This window comes from Aspergillus eucalypticola (assembly GCF_003184535.1).
Source record: "Aspergillus eucalypticola CBS 122712 chromosome Unknown BO83scaffold_1, whole genome shotgun sequence".
NCBI classification, from domain to species: domain Eukaryota; kingdom Fungi; phylum Ascomycota; class Eurotiomycetes; order Eurotiales; family Aspergillaceae; genus Aspergillus; species Aspergillus eucalypticola.
In genome coordinates, this window is record NW_020290275.1 from 996,335 (window position 1) to 1,014,989 (window position 18,655).

The 18,655-nt window shown below is 49.2% G+C and overlaps 7 protein-coding genes and 1 non-coding gene across 8 annotated transcripts; 5 read left to right on the plus strand and 3 right to left on the minus strand.

Annotated features, from left to right (window-relative positions):
* The first annotated feature begins 2,513 nt into the window (after window positions 1-2,513).
* BO83DRAFT_374188 (uncharacterized protein) lies at window positions 2,514-3,298 on the plus strand. Its single transcript, XM_025530130.1, has one exon. The coding sequence runs from the start codon at window positions 2,665-2,667 to the stop codon at window positions 2,890-2,892; it is 228 nt and encodes a 75-aa protein (XP_025393346.1). The 5' UTR covers window positions 2,514-2,664; the 3' UTR covers window positions 2,893-3,298.
* A 1,112-nt stretch (window positions 3,299-4,410) lies between these two features.
* On the minus strand, window positions 4,411-4,837 carry BO83DRAFT_8032 (uncharacterized protein). Its single transcript, XM_025537618.1, has 2 exons — window positions 4,587-4,837; window positions 4,411-4,537 (listed from the first exon to the last, which is right to left on the minus strand). The coding sequence occupies exons 1-2, from the start codon at window positions 4,702-4,704 to the stop codon at window positions 4,458-4,460; spliced, it is 198 nt and encodes a 65-aa protein (XP_025393347.1). The 5' UTR covers window positions 4,705-4,837; the 3' UTR covers window positions 4,411-4,457.
* Window positions 4,838-5,493: 656 nt separating this feature from the next.
* Window positions 5,494-8,645, plus strand: BO83DRAFT_351649 (MHYT domain signaling protein). The gene is made up of 4 exons (XM_025528950.1): window positions 5,494-5,840; window positions 5,896-6,460; window positions 6,513-6,698; window positions 6,765-8,645. Exons 1-4 carry the CDS (start codon window positions 5,686-5,688, stop codon window positions 8,217-8,219), a joined length of 2,361 nt encoding a protein of 786 aa, XP_025393348.1. The 5' UTR covers window positions 5,494-5,685; the 3' UTR covers window positions 8,220-8,645.
* A 314-nt stretch (window positions 8,646-8,959) lies between these two features.
* BO83DRAFT_t16 lies at window positions 8,960-9,050 on the minus strand. The gene has a single exon. It is a non-coding gene; the product is annotated as a tRNA-Asp (tRNA).
* Window positions 9,051-10,527: 1,477 nt separating this feature from the next.
* On the minus strand, window positions 10,528-12,087 carry BO83DRAFT_394814 (OTU domain-containing protein; the record flags this gene model as incomplete). The annotated part of the gene is made up of 3 exons (XM_025533036.1): window positions 10,528-11,286; window positions 11,338-11,765; window positions 11,862-12,087. The coding sequence occupies 3 exons, from the start codon at window positions 12,085-12,087 to the stop codon at window positions 10,528-10,530; spliced, it is 1,413 nt and encodes a 470-aa protein (XP_025393349.1).
* Window positions 12,088-12,963: 876 nt separating this feature from the next.
* Window positions 12,964-14,680, plus strand: BO83DRAFT_413293 (FAD-dependent oxidoreductase). Its single transcript, XM_025534472.1, has 5 exons — window positions 12,964-13,174; window positions 13,238-13,390; window positions 13,458-13,561; window positions 13,612-13,715; window positions 13,769-14,680. Exons 1-5 carry the CDS (start codon window positions 13,146-13,148, stop codon window positions 14,486-14,488), a joined length of 1,110 nt encoding a protein of 369 aa, XP_025393350.1. The 5' UTR covers window positions 12,964-13,145; the 3' UTR covers window positions 14,489-14,680.
* A 42-nt stretch (window positions 14,681-14,722) lies between these two features.
* Window positions 14,723-15,909, plus strand: BO83DRAFT_351659 (uncharacterized protein; the record flags this gene model as incomplete). The annotated part of the gene is made up of 2 exons (XM_025528952.1): window positions 14,723-15,528; window positions 15,596-15,909. The coding sequence occupies exons 1-2, from the start codon at window positions 14,817-14,819 to the stop codon at window positions 15,907-15,909; spliced, it is 1,026 nt and encodes a 341-aa protein (XP_025393351.1). The 5' UTR covers window positions 14,723-14,816.
* A 662-nt stretch (window positions 15,910-16,571) lies between these two features.
* BO83DRAFT_374193 (TVP15 family protein) lies at window positions 16,572-17,772 on the plus strand. The gene is made up of 4 exons (XM_025530131.1): window positions 16,572-16,711; window positions 16,780-16,895; window positions 16,958-17,047; window positions 17,108-17,772. The coding sequence occupies exons 1-4, from the start codon at window positions 16,692-16,694 to the stop codon at window positions 17,278-17,280; spliced, it is 399 nt and encodes a 132-aa protein (XP_025393352.1). The 5' UTR covers window positions 16,572-16,691; the 3' UTR covers window positions 17,281-17,772.
* The last annotated feature ends 883 nt before the right edge of the window (window positions 17,773-18,655 follow it).

Here is an 18,655-nt window from a genome sequence, read left to right on the forward strand (position 1 = left end):
CAACTACTACTTGACCGTGGAGCTGATGTCAATGCCCAAGGGGGTATGTGCGGAACCACCCTCCAAGCTACTTACTCCATAAAATGTTTGGAGAGTATGCGACTACTGCCTGACCGTGGAACTGAACTCCGGAAACATCCTTCTCCTGATCCGGTACCGTCCTATTCTCGCCTTCCCAAAAAGCGTAAATATCTATCGGAAGTCCCAGAGAAGATGTGATCTGCCAGATTTGAGCTACTTGGGCTTCATAATTTGGACTTTTTCATTTCTTCCCAGAGATCTACCGTTGCTGTAGAGTGCTTAATTCCCTAGTGAACATTGACTTTTACTCTATTTTACGACCCTAGTTGTCTCGACAAGTACTGAATTGGAGAGTCCATACCGTGAATCTGGTTGCGAACTGTTGTTTATGGACCTGGTGAACAACAGCAATAACGTTAGTGGTACTGTTAACTTCTGCAGGCTTCAATCGGAACAATCCGGTTTTAACAGATTGGCGCGTGTATCGTATGCTCGCCCAATTGACAAGACTTTGATGAAAACGGCCAGGTTGTTTTGCGCAAGGACTGCGCTGGAATGCTGTGAGTTTCTCTGTGATGGACAACTCTGAAATGAGAACCCTCTCTGAAGCGACCCGAGACCATTATCGGCAGACGACACGACATGATTTGAAAGTTTCGAAGTTACAGTAGCTAATTGAGATTATAGAGCACAATTCACGCATTCGTCAGCAACACTCCCGGAATTTTGGTGGCTCTGCTTGTTCCAACCTCATGGACGTTCTCCAGTGCTTCAACAGAAATAGAACGGCTGCTAGCCAGAGCACTACTGCAGCAGGAGTAAAGCAGGAGGTGTCAGCTCCAGTCCAAAGGGATACTCTGCCAAAAACAAGTTTCTGAATTTGGTGAGGGCTGGTATAGGAAAAGTGGGGTGGCGAGAAATGACGGGTCTGATTTATAACAAACAGTTGAATTGAATAGATACCTAACCGTATATATATAGAGAGAATACCCATTCGTCCGAATGGTGCCTTTACTCTAGTTGGTACGTCGCAACTTGATAAGGACGCTTAGAACTCTGTGCCAATGGGCCGCAGGTCTATAGCAGTTCCCCTTCCTTGGATCCATGCTGCTCACATAGAATCTTACGTCCTTTTATTTTTTGTCTCGAATATGAACAGAGGTATGAATACTAGACCGAGAGGAGAAAACCTTCGAGATAGATAGTAACATGTCAGCAGTGTAGCGGCGCATGGTGTAGACATTTTCTCCCTCGGGCGCGTAAGACTTGACAAAGAGTCGCATACGATCGAAGCTCAACCGGAAGTGATCATAGTGACCACGGATTTCTAAACGAGGATACACTTTGTACTATGTTTCATCATCCGGGTGATTCACCCCCTCTAAGTTGCACAATTGTTATTACTCTGCCCGGCAAACTTTTCTACAGATTTCCGGACCTTACTGGTGGAGGAGATGGTCGCTAAGTCCTTCCTCATTGCTGTTCTTGGCTTTTGATACAGCAAATGGCAGCTTCAACATCGATGACAAGATGTGTATAGAACCTAATGAGGCAGTTAGTAGTAAACGTGTGAGTTTGATAAGATATGGATCTCTAGGAAGGTGGCTGCAGATAGATCTCGATGAGTAATAATCCAGGTCAGGTAGAGTATGTCCTCAGAGAAATTTTGACATACCCCCAAATGATAAGCATTAAACACGCTATATCTACTTGTGGCGTCATATACTAGCGATATGGTCGCAACTATCTTTCAATGGGCGTAGCGTAGATGATGCTCTTATCAGAGGTATTATTATCTCACCTCACTTCCAGGAAAGCGTTTATATCAGTGGGGAGAGGAGTAGCATAGTGTCGACAAGTATGTTTCTAAGTGCGTGTACACCGATGAGCTAGGAGGTGTCAAACCCGACCGTTGATAAGATGGTACCTACACCTTTGTCTATTGTTGACAATGAAAACCGAAGCTTGTATCTTTCACACTAACATTGTTGTTACCTACCAAGAACAGTCAAGCTAGGTAATGACCACCAAGCTCTACATCCACGCAATACTCGGAGTAAGACGACTCCACTGTCTTTTAGTAGGTACTGAGCAGCCCCCGATTGAATATAATTAGATAAGACAGCTGGCACTTGAAACTGGCCTCCCCAGTTTAATCATACCCAAAGAGGCGGTCTGATCAAAAACTGGGTCTTCGAGTCAGTCGCACGTCTCCCAAACATTTGGTCAAGTCCGGATCCAAGAACCATATTATTATCGACTGGGGGTACCACATATATTACACAGATAGTACTATATTATAGCGATGGAGTTTGGGATATATCAGAAGCTTATTCAAGGATGCAAATAGTCAATGCGGAGATTTCATGCAAGGTACCGGCTAGACGCATTGACAAGGCGATTAACACGTGCAGATGTCATAAGTGGGTGTGGTCTACGGAAAATACTATCCATTTTCTCATTTACGCGGGAAAATATTATCTTCCCACCTCCTTTGCTATCGGAAACACTCCTGACCAGAACTCTGCGAAGATTACTACATAATCTACCTTATCAGGCTTGACTACCGCATTAGCCCCGTCCGAGTACGGACATCTTTCGGCACACCAAAGGATTCCCAGGGGAGTGGGCCAGAGTACCACCATGACACGGCTCACGGCTCCATCTTTCAGCTACACCTGCACTGTGCGCACAGCCACCTTTCTAATGACTACATCTTCACTGCCCTCCTGGGTTATGCGGTGCTGGACTGTTGTGCTTCTTCTCTATTGTTTATCCCCTGAAACTGCGGAATACACACCCCGGCTACACCCTATTATGCAACAGAAAAGAGCTCTAGTGAGGCCCGTGCCCGATGATTTAATTAGGTGATATTGGCTGCCATATGAATTAATCTAGTCATGGACCTGGCTAGCCCAGTTGCAGTTCGGCTGTACCGCATAGGAGGGAGACCGAGGTACTCCGGAATACGCAGAATTGCATGATCGAAGCGTGTGTTGATCGTGGAGAGAAAAGGATATTTGTGGTATGGGGCTGTTTCCGGCGGTCCGCATCCTGAATATGATTCTTGGGGGCCGTAGAAGGATGGAGGATCTTCCTGGATACCTCAATAGGAAGTCTACAAAGGCGATGGAGGAGTGAAAGGATCTGATCACTTGGGCGGCAACGCCAGTGCTGTCAGCAACAAGCCGGAAAAGGGTGACGAATTCATTTATCTGGATGCCTGCAGGCTCATGCTTGTGCTACTGTGTGTTCTGTGTTGATATGCTTACAGTGGGTCAGGGCGGTTCCTATGGAATGGTTATGGAATTGGAAACATTCCCTTCCATGGTTATCAATCACTTGATAGTTTGGTTCTCTCTTTTATTTTTTCTTCGCGGGTCGTCCGGGAGGATAATTTACTTCCGCATAATCCGAACTTAAGTGGGCTTTTGATTTCTGGCTTGGTTGTAAAGAAAATCTGCGTTGAAAATCCTGAGAACAGATACTCATCCTGATGTATACTAAGTAGATAGTCAACACAAGGGGCGAATCGTCATCGAGTTCTGACGCTTACGCAGTAAGGTTAGTAGGGGGAATATCCGGCAGGGGTTTACCGGAAGGATTTGGCGGACAATCAATTGGTTGTTGCGAATCTCTTGCTGCTGCTGCTGCTGCTGCTGCTGACGGGATAAGACGCTCACAAGCTGGATCCATATTGTTTTGTTGCTATTTCCACGGAGGCAAAAGTACCTTACCTACTACTTCTACCGACTCTCTTAGAGTTTAGCCTGGACTAAAACTAGGTAGTATCTCGCATCATTGTTGACCTGAAAGGGTTGGGCACTCCGTCCGTTTAACTTCATAGTATCCTACCAAGAAATTTGGCCCTAAAAAAGAGGAAATACATCCTTTAGAGTTTGACACTTCCCAGTTTCTTCCTCGGCCCGACTTGCATATATTGATTAGAGTGCCAGAGACGAGATGGCATCGCTTACAGAATTTACAGAAGAGGATCTCTCAGCGTGTGTGGGTGGTGACCACAAACAGACTAGCGGAATCATGCTCGGCCAGCTAGCCAGATCAGGATTAGCCAATCGAGAGATGGAACCCACGATCTTGAGTCACGGGGCAGCAGCCTAACCCTGAACAGGACTAGTGAGCGCGTGATGGTCCAACGGGAGTGCATCTCTGACCCCTCTGTCTGGATCCTCCCCCTCTCTTCTTTCCCACTCGGCCACGTTCAGCTTATCCAACGGTCCAAGACTCAGGTTTCAAACGTGCTACCGATGGTCTCTCGTCTCCATTTGGTCCCATCCGGCGGATTCCAGCTCGCCCTTCTCAGTTCCACTGCGAGAGATTGATTGTCTTACCCACGCCTGTGAACCACATGATTCCCGTTGGACGTGCCCCGAGCTAAGCCCGCCACTGCATCCATTGACCACTCAGGGTCTTTGTCAACCGCGTGGATGCTGGCAATTGGCGAAATTCTGCTCTTTTGATCCCATCGAAAATCTCAACTTTGAGTGTACCAATTGTCTGGTTCCGCTTTGAGTTTCATCTGCTGAGTGCTGACGGTCCAACATGCCCCCCTCTGGAGTCTGGATCGTTGCTACCTAAGCTGAGGACCCGTGACGTATTGTTGGCTCGAGGATGGTTTAGCCGACGGAGTTCCAGAGGACGTGCTGACGGTCTTCTCGCCATTAGGGGAAGTTTAGGCGCTTGGTATCCTGATACGTAATTATCTTTCAATTTCCCTAATAGCCTTTCCCAGAGCTATGAAATTGTCCTGCATGGCTCACCTATAGTGCAAAGCATGTTTATTCTCGGAGAAGAGCGAAGGTTCAGCCAGACGGCGCAGCTGAACCTTCTTGGCCCTCATCCGGCAGGGTTGGCTTTAGCGGTCCTTATCCGCCGAGAGCCACAAATGTAGACCCATCTGGTCGACAAGTAATAACCGACTTTGACAGATGGGAAGAATTTTAATTTCCTGGACTAATCTGATCAAAGCCTTCGGCCCTTCAGTCCTGTTTCTGACTCGCCAACCAAGGCTGCAAGTCTGGAACCGATCCAGTAAACTCAATGCCCCATGGTTCCTGGTTCAACCTCGATCGATGGTTCTGATCCAATCAGACACGGAGCAGACTCTGATACATTTTGGAAGGAGACTGGATATTTCAATTTACATTGCCCAATGTGAACGCTGGAAGAGCGCCAGACCCTCATTCTGGCGCCCTCGTCCACAAATTGAGCGCGTACAGCCAATGTGAAAAATGAAGGGTCTGCGGCCACCCAAGGGCAATAAACGGTTCCCACTAGGACATAACACATTTTAGTCTGCTCGATAAATTAACGTCCTTGATTGCATTACGGTCCGTCAATCTGGTACCTGGAGAATCGTGGCTAGTACGTAGTACGGGCCAGCCGCGTGGAGCTCCTGGAAGCTGAATGCCATTGTTAATTTGTTATATTAGAAAGGATTCCCGCATGATACTAGTTAAGCCTGCTCCTGTCAGGCTTACTCTGTTTTTGCCCCCCTCATGCAACGCCCCGTTGCTGCTGCTGCTGCTGTGTAACCTCCCCAGTGTTGTATGTTTGCAAATGCAGTGAGGGATCTTTTATCATCCTCTCCATGCCGCTGTCCTGCGGGTAATATCTGGTTTTAACAAGCTTCTCACGCCGAGAATGTTGCTCACGGACAGGGCTCCCCACGGGGACAATGTCCATGTGTCTTACATGGGAGGGTTCATCTTTCTGGCTTACGTAGTCAGTGTGATGGGATGTACAACCACTCTGGAGCTTCTGCACCGACGGACATCGAGGTCTGGTCTGTACAACTGGTACGATATCCACACTGTCTGATAACAACAAGAATCCGTCTGACCGTAAGTATAGGTATCTATTGCTCACCTCCTCCATAACAATGGGTGGTGTCGGTATCTGGTGTATGCATTACATTGGAAACCGTGCCATTGTCTTGGGAAGTGGGGATGCGCAGCTTCAGATCATTTATAGCATGACGTTTACGGGCGTATCTTTCGTGCTTCCGGTTGTCGTCTTGCTCGTTGCCTTCTACAGCATAGGAGCCAGCGAGAAAGCCAGTTATCTCCGAATCCTGACGGGTGGTATACTCACAGGTGGTGCAGTATGTGGTATGCATTATATCGGCCAGCTCGGTATCAGCAACTACCGCTGTAGCTACCGGATTGCAAACATCATCGGTGCCACCATCATTGCGGTGTTTGCTAGTACTGTTGCGTTGACGGTCTTCTTTCGGTGGAGGGCCACTTGGACAGATAGTTGGTGGCGACGTGGTATTTGCGGCTGTGTCCTTGCTCTTGCTGTCTCTGGCATGCATTGGACTGCTGCAGTTGGTACATACTACTACAACCATGACACAACCATGAAGCATAATGGTCAGCTTTCGCGGAGCCAAGTTGTCATTATCAGTTCTGTTCTGGTAGGTCGAATTCCAGGAGGTACCGAATTTGGCGGATGTTAACGGATTATAGGCATGCGCTGCTTGCGGAGTTCTGACGGCGTGCGCCGTAGTTGCTGGTGGAAACCGGAGAAGGCTGAACATACAAGCTCGACAGCTCGTTTTGACTTGTGCCTTCTTTGACCAGTCCGGACGGATCATGGTCACTCCTCACGCGCTGCTTCCTAGCCGGAAGATTGTCGATCGTTATGTTGGCAAGGTATGTTCACAAGCTAGTCCACTTTCGACTTGCGCTGATGCAGGATTCTTCCACACGACTCGATAGACGTTCAACGATGACGATCTTACCCGAAGCCATCCCGCTTTCCTTTGGGCATACCGAGCGAGTAGACACTGGAATCTGGTCAAGGATGTCGTTCCTTTCATGAGGAGTCGGATCGAGACAGACAAAGATGCGGCGGAGCACTTCCTTGCCAAGGGAGAGGCTCTGGATCAGGAGAATGAGCTGCAGAACGATTTCGACGAGCTCTTCAAGCGACACTTTTGCGTTACCGCTCAGGATCTCGCCGATGAAGTTCGACAGCCTCTGCCGGCGCTTGGAAAGCTATACGACGACGTACTGATTACGACTGCTCCCACTTCGCGCTTCTCTCGGGCAATGGGATACTCTCGGTTGAACAATAGCAAGGGTCAGATGCTTTTCACAGTGCGCCATCTGGACAAACAGGAAGCGAATCGACTGGCCGCCGCAGGTTTCCGTTTCACCACGATCGAGAACGTCACATCAGCTTTGTCGAGCCGAATGCACATTCCGCTGCCTGTGTTGGGCGAGCATCTGAAAGACATGCGAGATTACGCGACCGGAGGCCGCAATTACGAGCCGGGCGTCCACCTCGTTTCCTTTGTTATGCGCCCTACTATTTCCGACCACTTTGAGGTACTAACAGCGAAGGGAACCGGTAACCCATTGCCTTCATCAACATTACCGATCAAACGGATTAACATTCACCACCTCGATTTGATCTCACACATGGAAGGATGGACCATATCGACCTGCTTGTCTTGGCTGAGATCAGAAGCGGCCCAGTCAAATAAGGAGATCGATGACTTCCGCGAGCAACTGATCCATGCAATGACATCGCTACAAAGCGCACTTCCTCCTGATATCAACATGGCCTCGAAATTCTCGGCCAAACCTCTTATTGCCCCCTGCCGGGCTTTATCTGATTCTGATGCGTCAAACTCTATTCTACTACCGTTCTGCGCTGTTGGAAACCTGGATACTCAAGTCTCAAACCCAGACTTTACCTTCATGCCTCTACGCCTCTTCCGCGCACAGCAGCAACTCAACGACACGAACATCGGAGGCGACGGGTTTGCAAAAGAACTGGGCAGGGAACTGTACTATTCAAATGCACGCAGCAGCTCCGCTACGGAAGCCGACATCACACCTTCCATCCGTTCTGTTCTGAAACTCTGGCCACGCAAGCATATGGATCCCGCCCATGGGGATCTCTCGCAGGAAACGCTGACGGAGCTTTCGCAGTTGGGCGATATCATGGTCCGCAAGGAGGTCAAGGTGGACGTCGCTAAGCTATCTACGCGATCACTGGAATCTGCCAAACATGCTTCGCACGCCACCGTTGTTGCTGGTGACTTGGCTAGCAGCAGTTATGTGGATGAACTCTATAACCTTTGCTATTCACCTGGCGTTCGCCTGCGACCAAATACAGCCATTACTCGGACTTCGGTGACCCGGAGCTCAGCGGCCACAGGATGAACATGAGATTAGACTACTCAACTCAAACACTGCTCTGAGCCAGATGCCCGGCTCTCACCCAGAGACCTCGAAGGAATATAGGTCCTCCATCAGATACACGTGTGCGCCAGATATGCACCAGAATGGAGTGAGCCTGCACGCGGCCTTTGGAGACATCCGGCTGCAAAAGAGCAGAGCCGCCCACCCCCACGAAACAGATTATAAGGGGTTAGCCAGAAGGCCATAGCATGGACCTGCAGGCAATACGGTTATGCGCACATCTCTTCACGATTTCACGCCCGTCAAACGATCACATCGTATCGCAATGTCCTCACCCTCAGCAAGCAGATTACATGTCTCTTTCTCCCTTTTCCTTTCTTGTTATCCATATACTAGCGAATTTGAAGCAACCCACTCTGGTGTCATTTCCGTCATGTACATATAGACAGATATCTATTATCCTATACATACATTAATCATACAACGAGCGACACAAACTAGAAAATTACTACACCTAAGCATTCATTAACAGCCCATGATTGTTCAAAATACCATCAACTACGCTCAAAACAATCATATTAACCCTTTTCATAAACAAAACAATACTCAACCAACTCCTACATATCCAATACCACAAGGAACTAGTACGAACCCCCTCAAAATATTGAAACAGCCACCACACTAAACCCAACATAAGATTTCCTTCCCCCAAGGTAGAAAAAAAAAGAAGAAGAGGAAGAAAAAAAAAAAAACAAAAAAATCTCCCCGACTGGGAGTCGAACCCAGGTCTCCCGCGCTTGTTCCCAAACTGGGATTGACAAGCGGAAATCATGACCGTTAGACCATCGAGGAATTGATAGAATGTCTTTGTTGTAATATGCTATATATCAAAAGGAAATGTCAGGCGCCAAAAGGAAGGATTGTTGGGTTTGTTATAAGTAGCTGGTTATTGGTCGGTCGGTAAACTACACTCTCACTAAAGTACTAGTGGTGGGGATAAGTTAGTGGAGGGGGAGGAGGAGGAGAAGAAGGAGGGGTAAATACAATTAAATTATTATGTGTAATCGGTAGCTGTGAGTACTGAGGAGGGAGGGGTTTATTGTAGGAGGATTGAATGGTTGGTTGGGAGAAATTACTAGGTGGTGTGTGTGTGTGTGTGTGTGTGTGTGTGTGTGTGTGTGTGTGTGTGTGGGTGCATGTTTGAGAGAGGAAATGAGAGACGAGGGTGGGGTTTGGTTTGGTGCCTGATGAATTGTCTGTTATGAAATTATGTATGGTGAATTGGGTTTCATTTGGGCTTCAGATGTAGGTTGGTATAGTATAGTATGGGCTGTATGGCTAAGGTACCTTGTCGGGTTGGGTAGCGTTTGTTGACGATTGCATTGGATTTTGTTTGCTTGATGTTCAACAGAAAACGGGGGAGACTTTTGGTTTTGTTTTTCTTCTTTCTCGTGTGAGTATGTAATCAATATTTGTAGCGTTAGCTTACTACCAGGTATCCTATACGATGTGAAAGATTGACTCTGTTGTGGTATACTTGATACTGTCTACAAGTCTACGTACTGGAGGTGGAACTAGTATGCTATGGTCGAGTATTGTGCCTTTGTTTTCGTGGCAAATGAGACTCATCGGCTCAGTCATCGCTAGTAGAATAGCTAACTAGCCCCAGAACAGTCCAGGAATAAGAAGTAATGGAATTCTACCAGTCTATTCTGCAATAGCCTGTGATATGAAGCAAAATAGTGTGTTTGGCAGACAAACATTCCTTCTATCAAAGACATTGTAATCCGTGCAGCAGTATGTTCAGCAGAATCATTCGAATGTAAAAAGTATTCTCCAGAAGACCGCCAGGCCAAATCAATAGATGAGAAGGTAACTTTTCCGAAAGGTGCACCGACCCAATGCATGTATGCAAGTTAGAAATTTCACGGGATTTATGCAATGTGCAACCGTCCAATAACGCCTCATGAAGATGTAGATGGTATGTGTGTCGTATGCTTCGCGTGTAAGTCAAGTCAAAAAGTCGTCATTGACTATGTCTTTGGAGATGGTGAAAATATGCGGGAGGAAAATGGGTTGGGTCGTAAGTGCTCCAAGTCGCCGGTGGTATGAAAGGAAGAGAAATGTGAATGTCGACAGATGCTCTAATGGTAAAGCGGGAAAGTATGATCAACACCCAACGCGCTCGTAATGCAATGATCAGGAAAGCAATAAAGCGAAGGTGAAGGATGAGTCGTTATGTCGTATGCATAAGAGGAAATTGTGATGAATCGGAATCGATGTTCTCATAAAGTGTAGATGAGAGTAAGGGAAGATGCAAGTTGCAATTTCAAGCACTTCTAGGCGCCGGACGAGTCCTGGAAATCCGCTGGCTCCGTCGGGGTGGCTTTCGCTCATCGCTGGACTCATTCGGAATGCTAGAAGTTTCACTTGAAACGGTTTTTGACCGGATTCTGAGCTTCCTGTCCTGCGGCAAAAGACTGGGACTATCCGTTGCAGACTCGAAAGAGCTGGTCTCAGCCTGCTCAGTGCTTGGCTGGACTGCAGGCTTGGGAACGACAGTGTCTGGGCTGACTCGCAACCGCAACGAGACCAGATCATTCTGATCGTCTCTAAACTCAATCCCGACCATGACATCAGGGAGAATACGCCTTTTACTCTCGCGAGTCCGGGTACGTCGGACAGCTGGCTGAGGGTTGTCGTCAGCGTCACTCTCATCTGCTGAACGTTTGCTGCCGACGCTGAAAGGTGACGATGATCTTGAGGATGCTTGCAGGCGTGACTTCATGATGGCCTTGGACGAGGGCGCGTCTGCCAGAGACGTATTACTATCCTCGCCGAGGAGATTCATGAACGCCCGGTCAATATTGCCGCGGCACTGCTGTAGCATTTCTACTATAGCGCCTTGATCATACTTACCCCCCAGACCCTCCTGAATTGCAGAGATCTTCCAGGGGGTAGCCATGTCGACAACTGTGGGTTCAGCAGCTGACGCCTCTGCTTCCTGCTCTTTACCGACTGTGGGAATACAAGGCAGACCGGTGTGAGGCCCATCGTTATGCCGCACAGAGGAGTAGTGGTGAAAATCCTAAACCCGTTAGACAACTGTACAGTGATATCTCAGCACAATGTATCTTACGTGGAATGCGATATGAATGAATTCGCGTTCCTCTCCTTCAGGGGCGTGAACGTCACGAAAATTCTGAATGCCGTACATGGTATAGACGCGAACGTCCTTCTTGAAGGCCTGGCAGAAAGCTTGGATTTCCTCTGCTCCTCCCCAAACGCCCTTCTTCCGGGACTCTGCCACCTTGGAGTCAAAGCTCCGCTCTTTATCCTTGGCTGTAGGAGGCGCCGGGCTAGCGGACGAAGAGGAACAATAAGATTGGCGGGCGGCTGCAGCGGCAGCTCGTCGGGGGGCTCGACGCTCCCCACCGGCCGCGGCTATGAAGCTCATGAAGTAGTCTTTGTTGGCGGATATGTGGTCTGCAAGACGATCACGGATTTCGTCGGCGTGAGTGAAATCCCCATAAGTCTGATCCGACAGCGCGTAGTAAAGGCAGTTGCCTACGATGCAGAGTTAGATAGATTGGAGAGCACGCTTCTCTAACCCAATTGAGGTCTAGATTGAAGCTAGATGCCCAATGGCAGGGACCACGTTACCATCACCCTCAGTGGGGAGAGCATAGAGCCCTAGCGCATTGAGGCAAGGAATCTCCAGGGTTTCCGCCTCTGCAGTCTTGTTGCGTGCATTGCGAGGCGTCTTAGCCTTTTGAGAGGACTGCGAAGATGTTTTGGCCATGGTTTCATCTATCGGAGAGCTGGAGTAGTGTTGACGGGCAGTCGTGACTATAGGCACGATTCTGCCACCATTTGGAGCGTCCGCCATGGTTGATGTATAGCCCTGCCCGACGAACGGCCCTCATTTGGCGCAAGGGGAACACAGAAGAGCCTCGTCGAGCAGAGGAGAATAGAGGCGGGACAATAGGAAAAGTGGGGAGCCACACAATAGTTAAAGGTGAACAGCCGAGTGTTCTGGAGCAGTAGAATGGGGAGAGAGTGAATAAATTGGGGGGGGGAGAGGAAAGAGGGAGAGAAAAGCAACACACGATCTACACGCGAGAGAGACAGGCGAGACTTTTCTTGTTCGGACGGAGAGTGCGGAGGAACCCCGTTTACTTACAGAATCAACTTACTTAACTTTACCTTACCAGGAAAAAGCCTACCCTCTTACAGCCCCGTTCCTTACCGAGGACGAGGCGGTGAGCTAATATGTTAGTTGTTATTGGCTGCAATGGGGGTGTGAGGTTGTCACCGATGACGAAAGAACCTTTCCCCTCCGTCGCCTCGGCGCTTACAATGGATCTGTCCGTTCGGGAGCGGTCAGGCCAGACAGATCCTGGCGCTTTGCTGGTACATCTCTCCGGCACATGCAGGCATACCTGATGAAGTGGCCTGAACAAATTTGGCAGATCAGCCTTTCTGCACATCGTCCCATCTTTCTTTTCTTACCCATTTAGTCACAATTTTATTCAGGGTCCTAGATCCTGCCCTATACTTACCGCCGGGCAAGGCTATGTCGACCGGTCCGTATGGTAAGCCGCGGTCGGGACGCGTTCCGTTAGGTACTTTGTACCGTACATACACCGATTATACATTAGTGGTTACCGGAAGCCGCCCGTACCTTACCTGTAATCGCCGAATGAGGTCCGAGCAAAAGACAGAAAAAGAGGAGTCGAAGTCTTATCAGAATGGCGGGATCGGCCTCCGATAACTAATTTGACTGACGGGGATCGTGTCTCAACATCCCCTCCCCTTGGCTTGACTCATGCTTATTCCTATCTCTTTATCTTCATGTCTAAGTGCTTGCTTATAAACCTGTCTATGCCATTGGAGTCTTTTGCGAACCGTCTCCCCAAGAATCTCTAATTCATTGCCGAACGCAAGATGGCTAACAACCGCATTGTAATCCTGGGGTAAGAACTACTTCCCCGCAAGCTCACATGTCACCAGCGTATGCTGATTTCGAGGATCACCAGGGCTGGTGTCTCCGGTCTCACCACCGCATATCTGCTTTCCCAAGATGCCTCTAACAGCATTACTGTTCTGGCCAAGCACATGCCCGGTGACTACGACATCGAATATACTTCTCCCTGGGCTGGCGCCAACTATCTTCCGTATGTCCTCCAAGGGTAGGCCCTCAGCTGTGCATCTCACTACCCGTATCAAAGACTAATGCAAGTGCTTTTCATCTCAAAGTGTGGGCAAGGCGGGAAGCGATCATGAGCGATGGGAACGAAACACCTGGCCCACCCTGAGGGAGCTCACGAAGAACCACCCCGAAGCGGGCATCCATTTCCAAGGTACGCTGCAAGCCTCTCATCAGAGAACTCTACTAAGCATACCCCATCAGAGACCATTGTTTACAACCGTACAAAGGATCAGGGATCAGCAACCGGAGAATGGTTCTCTGAATTGGTGCAGAAAGACCCATGGTATATGGAAGTTGTTCCTGACGTGAGTAAACACATCTTCCCACTATCACCAAACTCTCGCCTAATCTCATCAAGTTCCAAGATATCCCCGCCGATCAGCTAGCCCCCGGCATCGACAACGCATCTAAATTCACATCAGTGTGCATCAACACCGCCGTCTACCTACCCTGGCTAGTCGGCCAATGCCGGAAAAACGGCGTCGTCTTCAAACGAGCCGTTCTCAAGCACGTAGCAGATGCAGCAAATGGCCACCACACCGGCCAAAAGGCCGATGTGGTCGTCAATTGCACCGGACTCTCGTCCAAGAAGTTGGGTGGTGTGCTCGATGACAAGCTCTACCCTGCACGTGGCCAGATTGTCGTCGTGCGTAATGACCCTGGTAAGATGGTGTCTATATCTGGCACCGACGATGGCGAGGATGAGGTCGTTTACATGATGACCCGTGCAGCGGGTGGTGGAACTGTCATTGGAGGTTCGTATCAAAAGAACCAGTGGGATCCGCTGCCTGATCCCAACTTGGCTGTTCGGATCATGAAGCGGGCAATAGCTCTATGCCCGGAGCTGGTCGAGAAGGGACAGGGTATCGAAGGTCTGGATATAATCAGACATGGCGTTGGATTGCGCCCCCTCCGTGAGGGCGGGCCGCGTATTGAAGCGGAGAAGGTCGACGGTGTGTCCGTTGTGCATAACTACGGTCATGGTGGCTTTGGGTATCAGGCGTCATTTGGATGTGCGGAGGATGCTGTGAAGCTGGTCCAGGAAACGTTGCGCCGCAAGGATAAAGCGAAGCTGTAGACTCAGACATAGCATTTTATCCTGGGGCAGACTATAAAGTTTGGCACGTTAACCTTAAAAGCATAGTTCTTTCGCTGTGGTTACTGGTACGTTACATGCAAGAACTTTTCAATTTCCAGCCATGAATGACGGGCATAGCGTCTGAATTCATCATGACGCCATAGCCGCGGAGAAGCCCATTTACTATCTACCCCAGGCAACTTATCAATCAAAACTTTCTACTACAACAACTCACGGGATCTCAACTCAATTGCTCCATATTATTATAATTCTCATTGTATTATACGCCGATTCCATCTCGTTCAAATTCTAGCAGCTTCTCGCCAAGATGAAGTACAAATCGCCCCAGGTAGAAAGCGAAACCGACGCAGCTGATGCCCCCAAGCGCAAGCTTGATCAGCGAGACCCTGGTGTCGACACCGGTGAAGGAAGTCTCGAGGCAGAGAAAGAGCAGCCGCCTACCAAAGCGTCCAAGTCAGCTGCAAGCACTGCCGAAGAAGATGACTTGATCCAGGAGGACTCAGGGTATAAGGACGAAGACTTCGAGGAAGAGGACGAGGAAGACAATGAAGAACTCGATGAAGAGGAAGATTACAATGAGGCAGATGACGAGAACGTCGACCTTGTGAAAGAACAAGGTGATGAAGAGGAAGAAGATGAGGACGCAGAAGGCGAGGAAGACAACGAAGAAGCAGCAGAAAGTGCATCAAACAAGCCCAAACTGCAAAAGGTTGTCAAGGAATTTGGTCGCCCGCCCTTGTATGGCACCGAAATCGCAGAGAAAGGTCTGGAGAGCTCTCCGGACACTCTACTTGCTATGGTTATGGACGCGATGCTGAAGTCGCGCCCCATCTCGCACGACCTGACGCAGCGTGCAGTTAATAAGCTTATCGAGGTCGGGTATCATGATATACGGAAACTAGGGGAGAGCAGCTGGGAGGAGAGAACGATGGTTCTCAAGGATGGGGGATATAATCGCTATCGGGAGCAAGGTGCAACGAATCTAGGCGATTTGGCAGAGTTCGTCAATGAGAAGTACGGTACGTGTGTTTCACCGCAGGAATGCGTCATGTAAGATTTTGGCCGGTGACTGACTGCATATTGCAGATGGTGATCTTAACAATCTCCTGAAGAAAGCCCATAACGACCGAGACGAAACGAGAAAGTTAATCAAGGAGATCAAAGGACTAGGCGACCTGGGCGTAGATCTCTTTTTCAACAATGCCCAGGCTGTGTGGCCTTCCCTTGCACCTTTCATTGATGGGCGCAGTTTGGAAACTGCTGATACTGTCGGTCTTGGTACGGATCTGGACGCTATCTACGCCGATTTAGGACGCGACTCCATGAATATGAGTCGACTAGCCAATGGATTGTCGGCTGTGAGACTGGAGAAGAGGCAAGGTGATCTCATGGCGATCTAAACGGCTAGTGTAGGGCTTTCTGGCACTGTTACATGTTGGGAGTCTGTCAGGCATCTGTTCGAAGCAAAAAATGCCCGTCAAGTCAACAGCTGTCATACTTGACAGATCGTAGTTGCCTATCAGATATGACGTATGAGTGGCCCTCGTGATCAATTAAGTCTGCATATGTCTTTCAGAGACAATGGGGACAAACAGAAAAATAGTATGAAATGTTGAGTGCATCTAGCCCCTTTTCCTGACATCAATGCCGCATAAAAGGCTCCTTTGTAGAATAGTTATCCTCGCACATCCAGAAATAGTAGCTGAAATGGGTCTTTCATCTCGCGTATTTGCGGGCGCTTCGGAGACGAGGCCTGCTGAGTCATCCACCCAGCGCCTTGGCAGACCCGCTGCTTGCGACAGCGCGACAACTGATGCTTGAGCCTCTCCATCTCCTTGATTTCCCTTCCGCCCTCTTCCTTCCAACTCGTATCTGTCAAAGAAGCTTGGCTTCCAAGGTGAGCTTCCATCCCCTGGCTGCAATGTTATGCTGCCCTCAATCCTTTGGAGTGGCCGTCACTCGCGCGACCATAGCTGACGTAGCTGTTATGGCTGGCCTGCCGGAGCCCAATCCGGCGTTGGTCTCATCCTGTTGAATGAACCGGCTAACGCAGTTGATCTACAGAAGTTCTCCCCTCTCTACCCGTTCCGATACTCAATATTCGTCGTCAAACGCCCTATATATACCTCGACAACCGGTTATATTAGCAGGAAGAGCTCTTTAGGCCTCAACACTTGCCAAAATGGATCTTTCTAACATCTTGTACGTCGACGATGGCCTCGCATCACATGTAGTTTTGGTGGAATGTGCTCTAACGTCAACACCTGCAGTCGGATTGTTAACATCGCCGTCGGCGTGTTGATGGTTCTCGGTGGTATCTCGCAGTTCTTCCCTCCGTCTATGAGCTCCATCATCGTCGGCATCTACGTGATTCTCTTTGGTCTCAGTAAGTCTCGGATCAGGCAGCAGTATAGCGCATCTGACAGCATACTTACACCATGGCCTTAGTTGTCGGTGGATTGGAATTCCTGCCCAACGTTCCCGATTACGTTTACCGCTACGCGTCCTTCCTTTTCTCTTTCCTGGGACGTGGTGCTTGTAAGTCACACTATCCGTGATCGCCGTAGATCCCTGCTAATGAGTTGACCACTTGCGTAGTCTACATCTTCGTTGGATGTATCCTGCTGCACGATCACGTTTTGCGGTACATTGCCGGCTCCATCATCGGATTCATCGGCCTGGGCTACCTTGCCCTGGAGTTCATTCCCTCCATCGAGCCCCCTTCCAACATGCGTGAGAACGACCAGGGTTGGGGCGCCGAGCAGGTCTAAACGCGGTGTGAAATCTGTTCTTTGTTAACGGAGTGATGGTGTATGACGCATAATCCTTTGTGTTCTCAGAGTTGGTTATCGTCTGCGATCCCTCTCGCTGACAAGTACATGCCACCGTGACTGCAAACGAGGCGTTCGAAGCACGAGTGAGAGTCAGGGAAAGCGAAAATAACTCTTATGCGATGTTTGATGATCGACGAGCGCGACGATTGATTCTCAGCGATGATTGACGTGATGGTGGTTGCAAAGACAAAAGGATCAGGTTTGGGCCGGGTTTTCCGGCCAGAAGATGACACCGAATCATTCTACATCACGTTATCTTTTTCCTTTTCTCAAATGGTGGATGTTTGCATTGGAGAATTTTATAGGTCTAGGCTGTCCTGTGGGGCCAGTGGTCCGTTCGTACCGGATGGCGCTGTTTCATGCCCATTAGTTTTGTATAATAAGTAGTAGATGATATATAATAAATCCTAAGCCGAAGTCTGACGTGGACTCGCCAGTCCAGATATGGCCGCGTGGCGTGATAACAGCTAGTAAGTTAGTAGATGGGGAGTTTAGACGAACATCACACCACATGAATCGCCTATCATGGCCAAGCACTACAGTATACAAACCGAGTACTAGTTAGCGATGCTACAGCACCACAACAGCGGCGTCCCGCCGTCTTAAGCTACCCAACGTGGGACAAGGAAACACATGGACTTGTCTTCGACGACAGCCACCACGGACAGTCCCATACTAAGCATGTGTGGGTAGAGTTATCTGATCCGGCTTGCCGCTCAGGCAACATGCAAATCACTCGAACTAGCTCGATCAAGTTCAGAACTAAGCCATCCCCATCCCACGCCCCCACTCGTAGAAAGCAGACCAAGGGGGGCGTGGGCTTCAAACAAGTCAAAGATCGCCTCGGGCAAACCTGCTCCATAGGAACGTTTGACATTAACAAGCACGAGCGGCCGGTTCGGTATGAACTTCCGGTCCCAGAATTCGGAGATGGCGATACCCCAGCTCGGAGATAAGTGTTACACATGGGCCTTCTTCACCCTATCCAGGTCGACTGATTATCAAGATGGGGCCGTTGTGTGTTCGATTCCGGATGCGGTAAACTTCTGCGCCGTCCCACTCGAGTCACGGGGCTATGTTTTATTCGGCTTTTCTTTTCACGGTTGTTGAGGACACGCTTCCCCCATCCTCTTGTGGAATATTCTGTTGGATCAGATCAAAAAATTTTCTCGTCGACTTATCAATGCATATCAACGATCGAGGAACGAAAAGCCCACCTGTCGTATGCCTCACCCAATACCAACTAGTCTAGACCAGACACTAGACACTAGAACCTCACACAGAGCGAGCCTATCACTGCAGCTGTCATTGC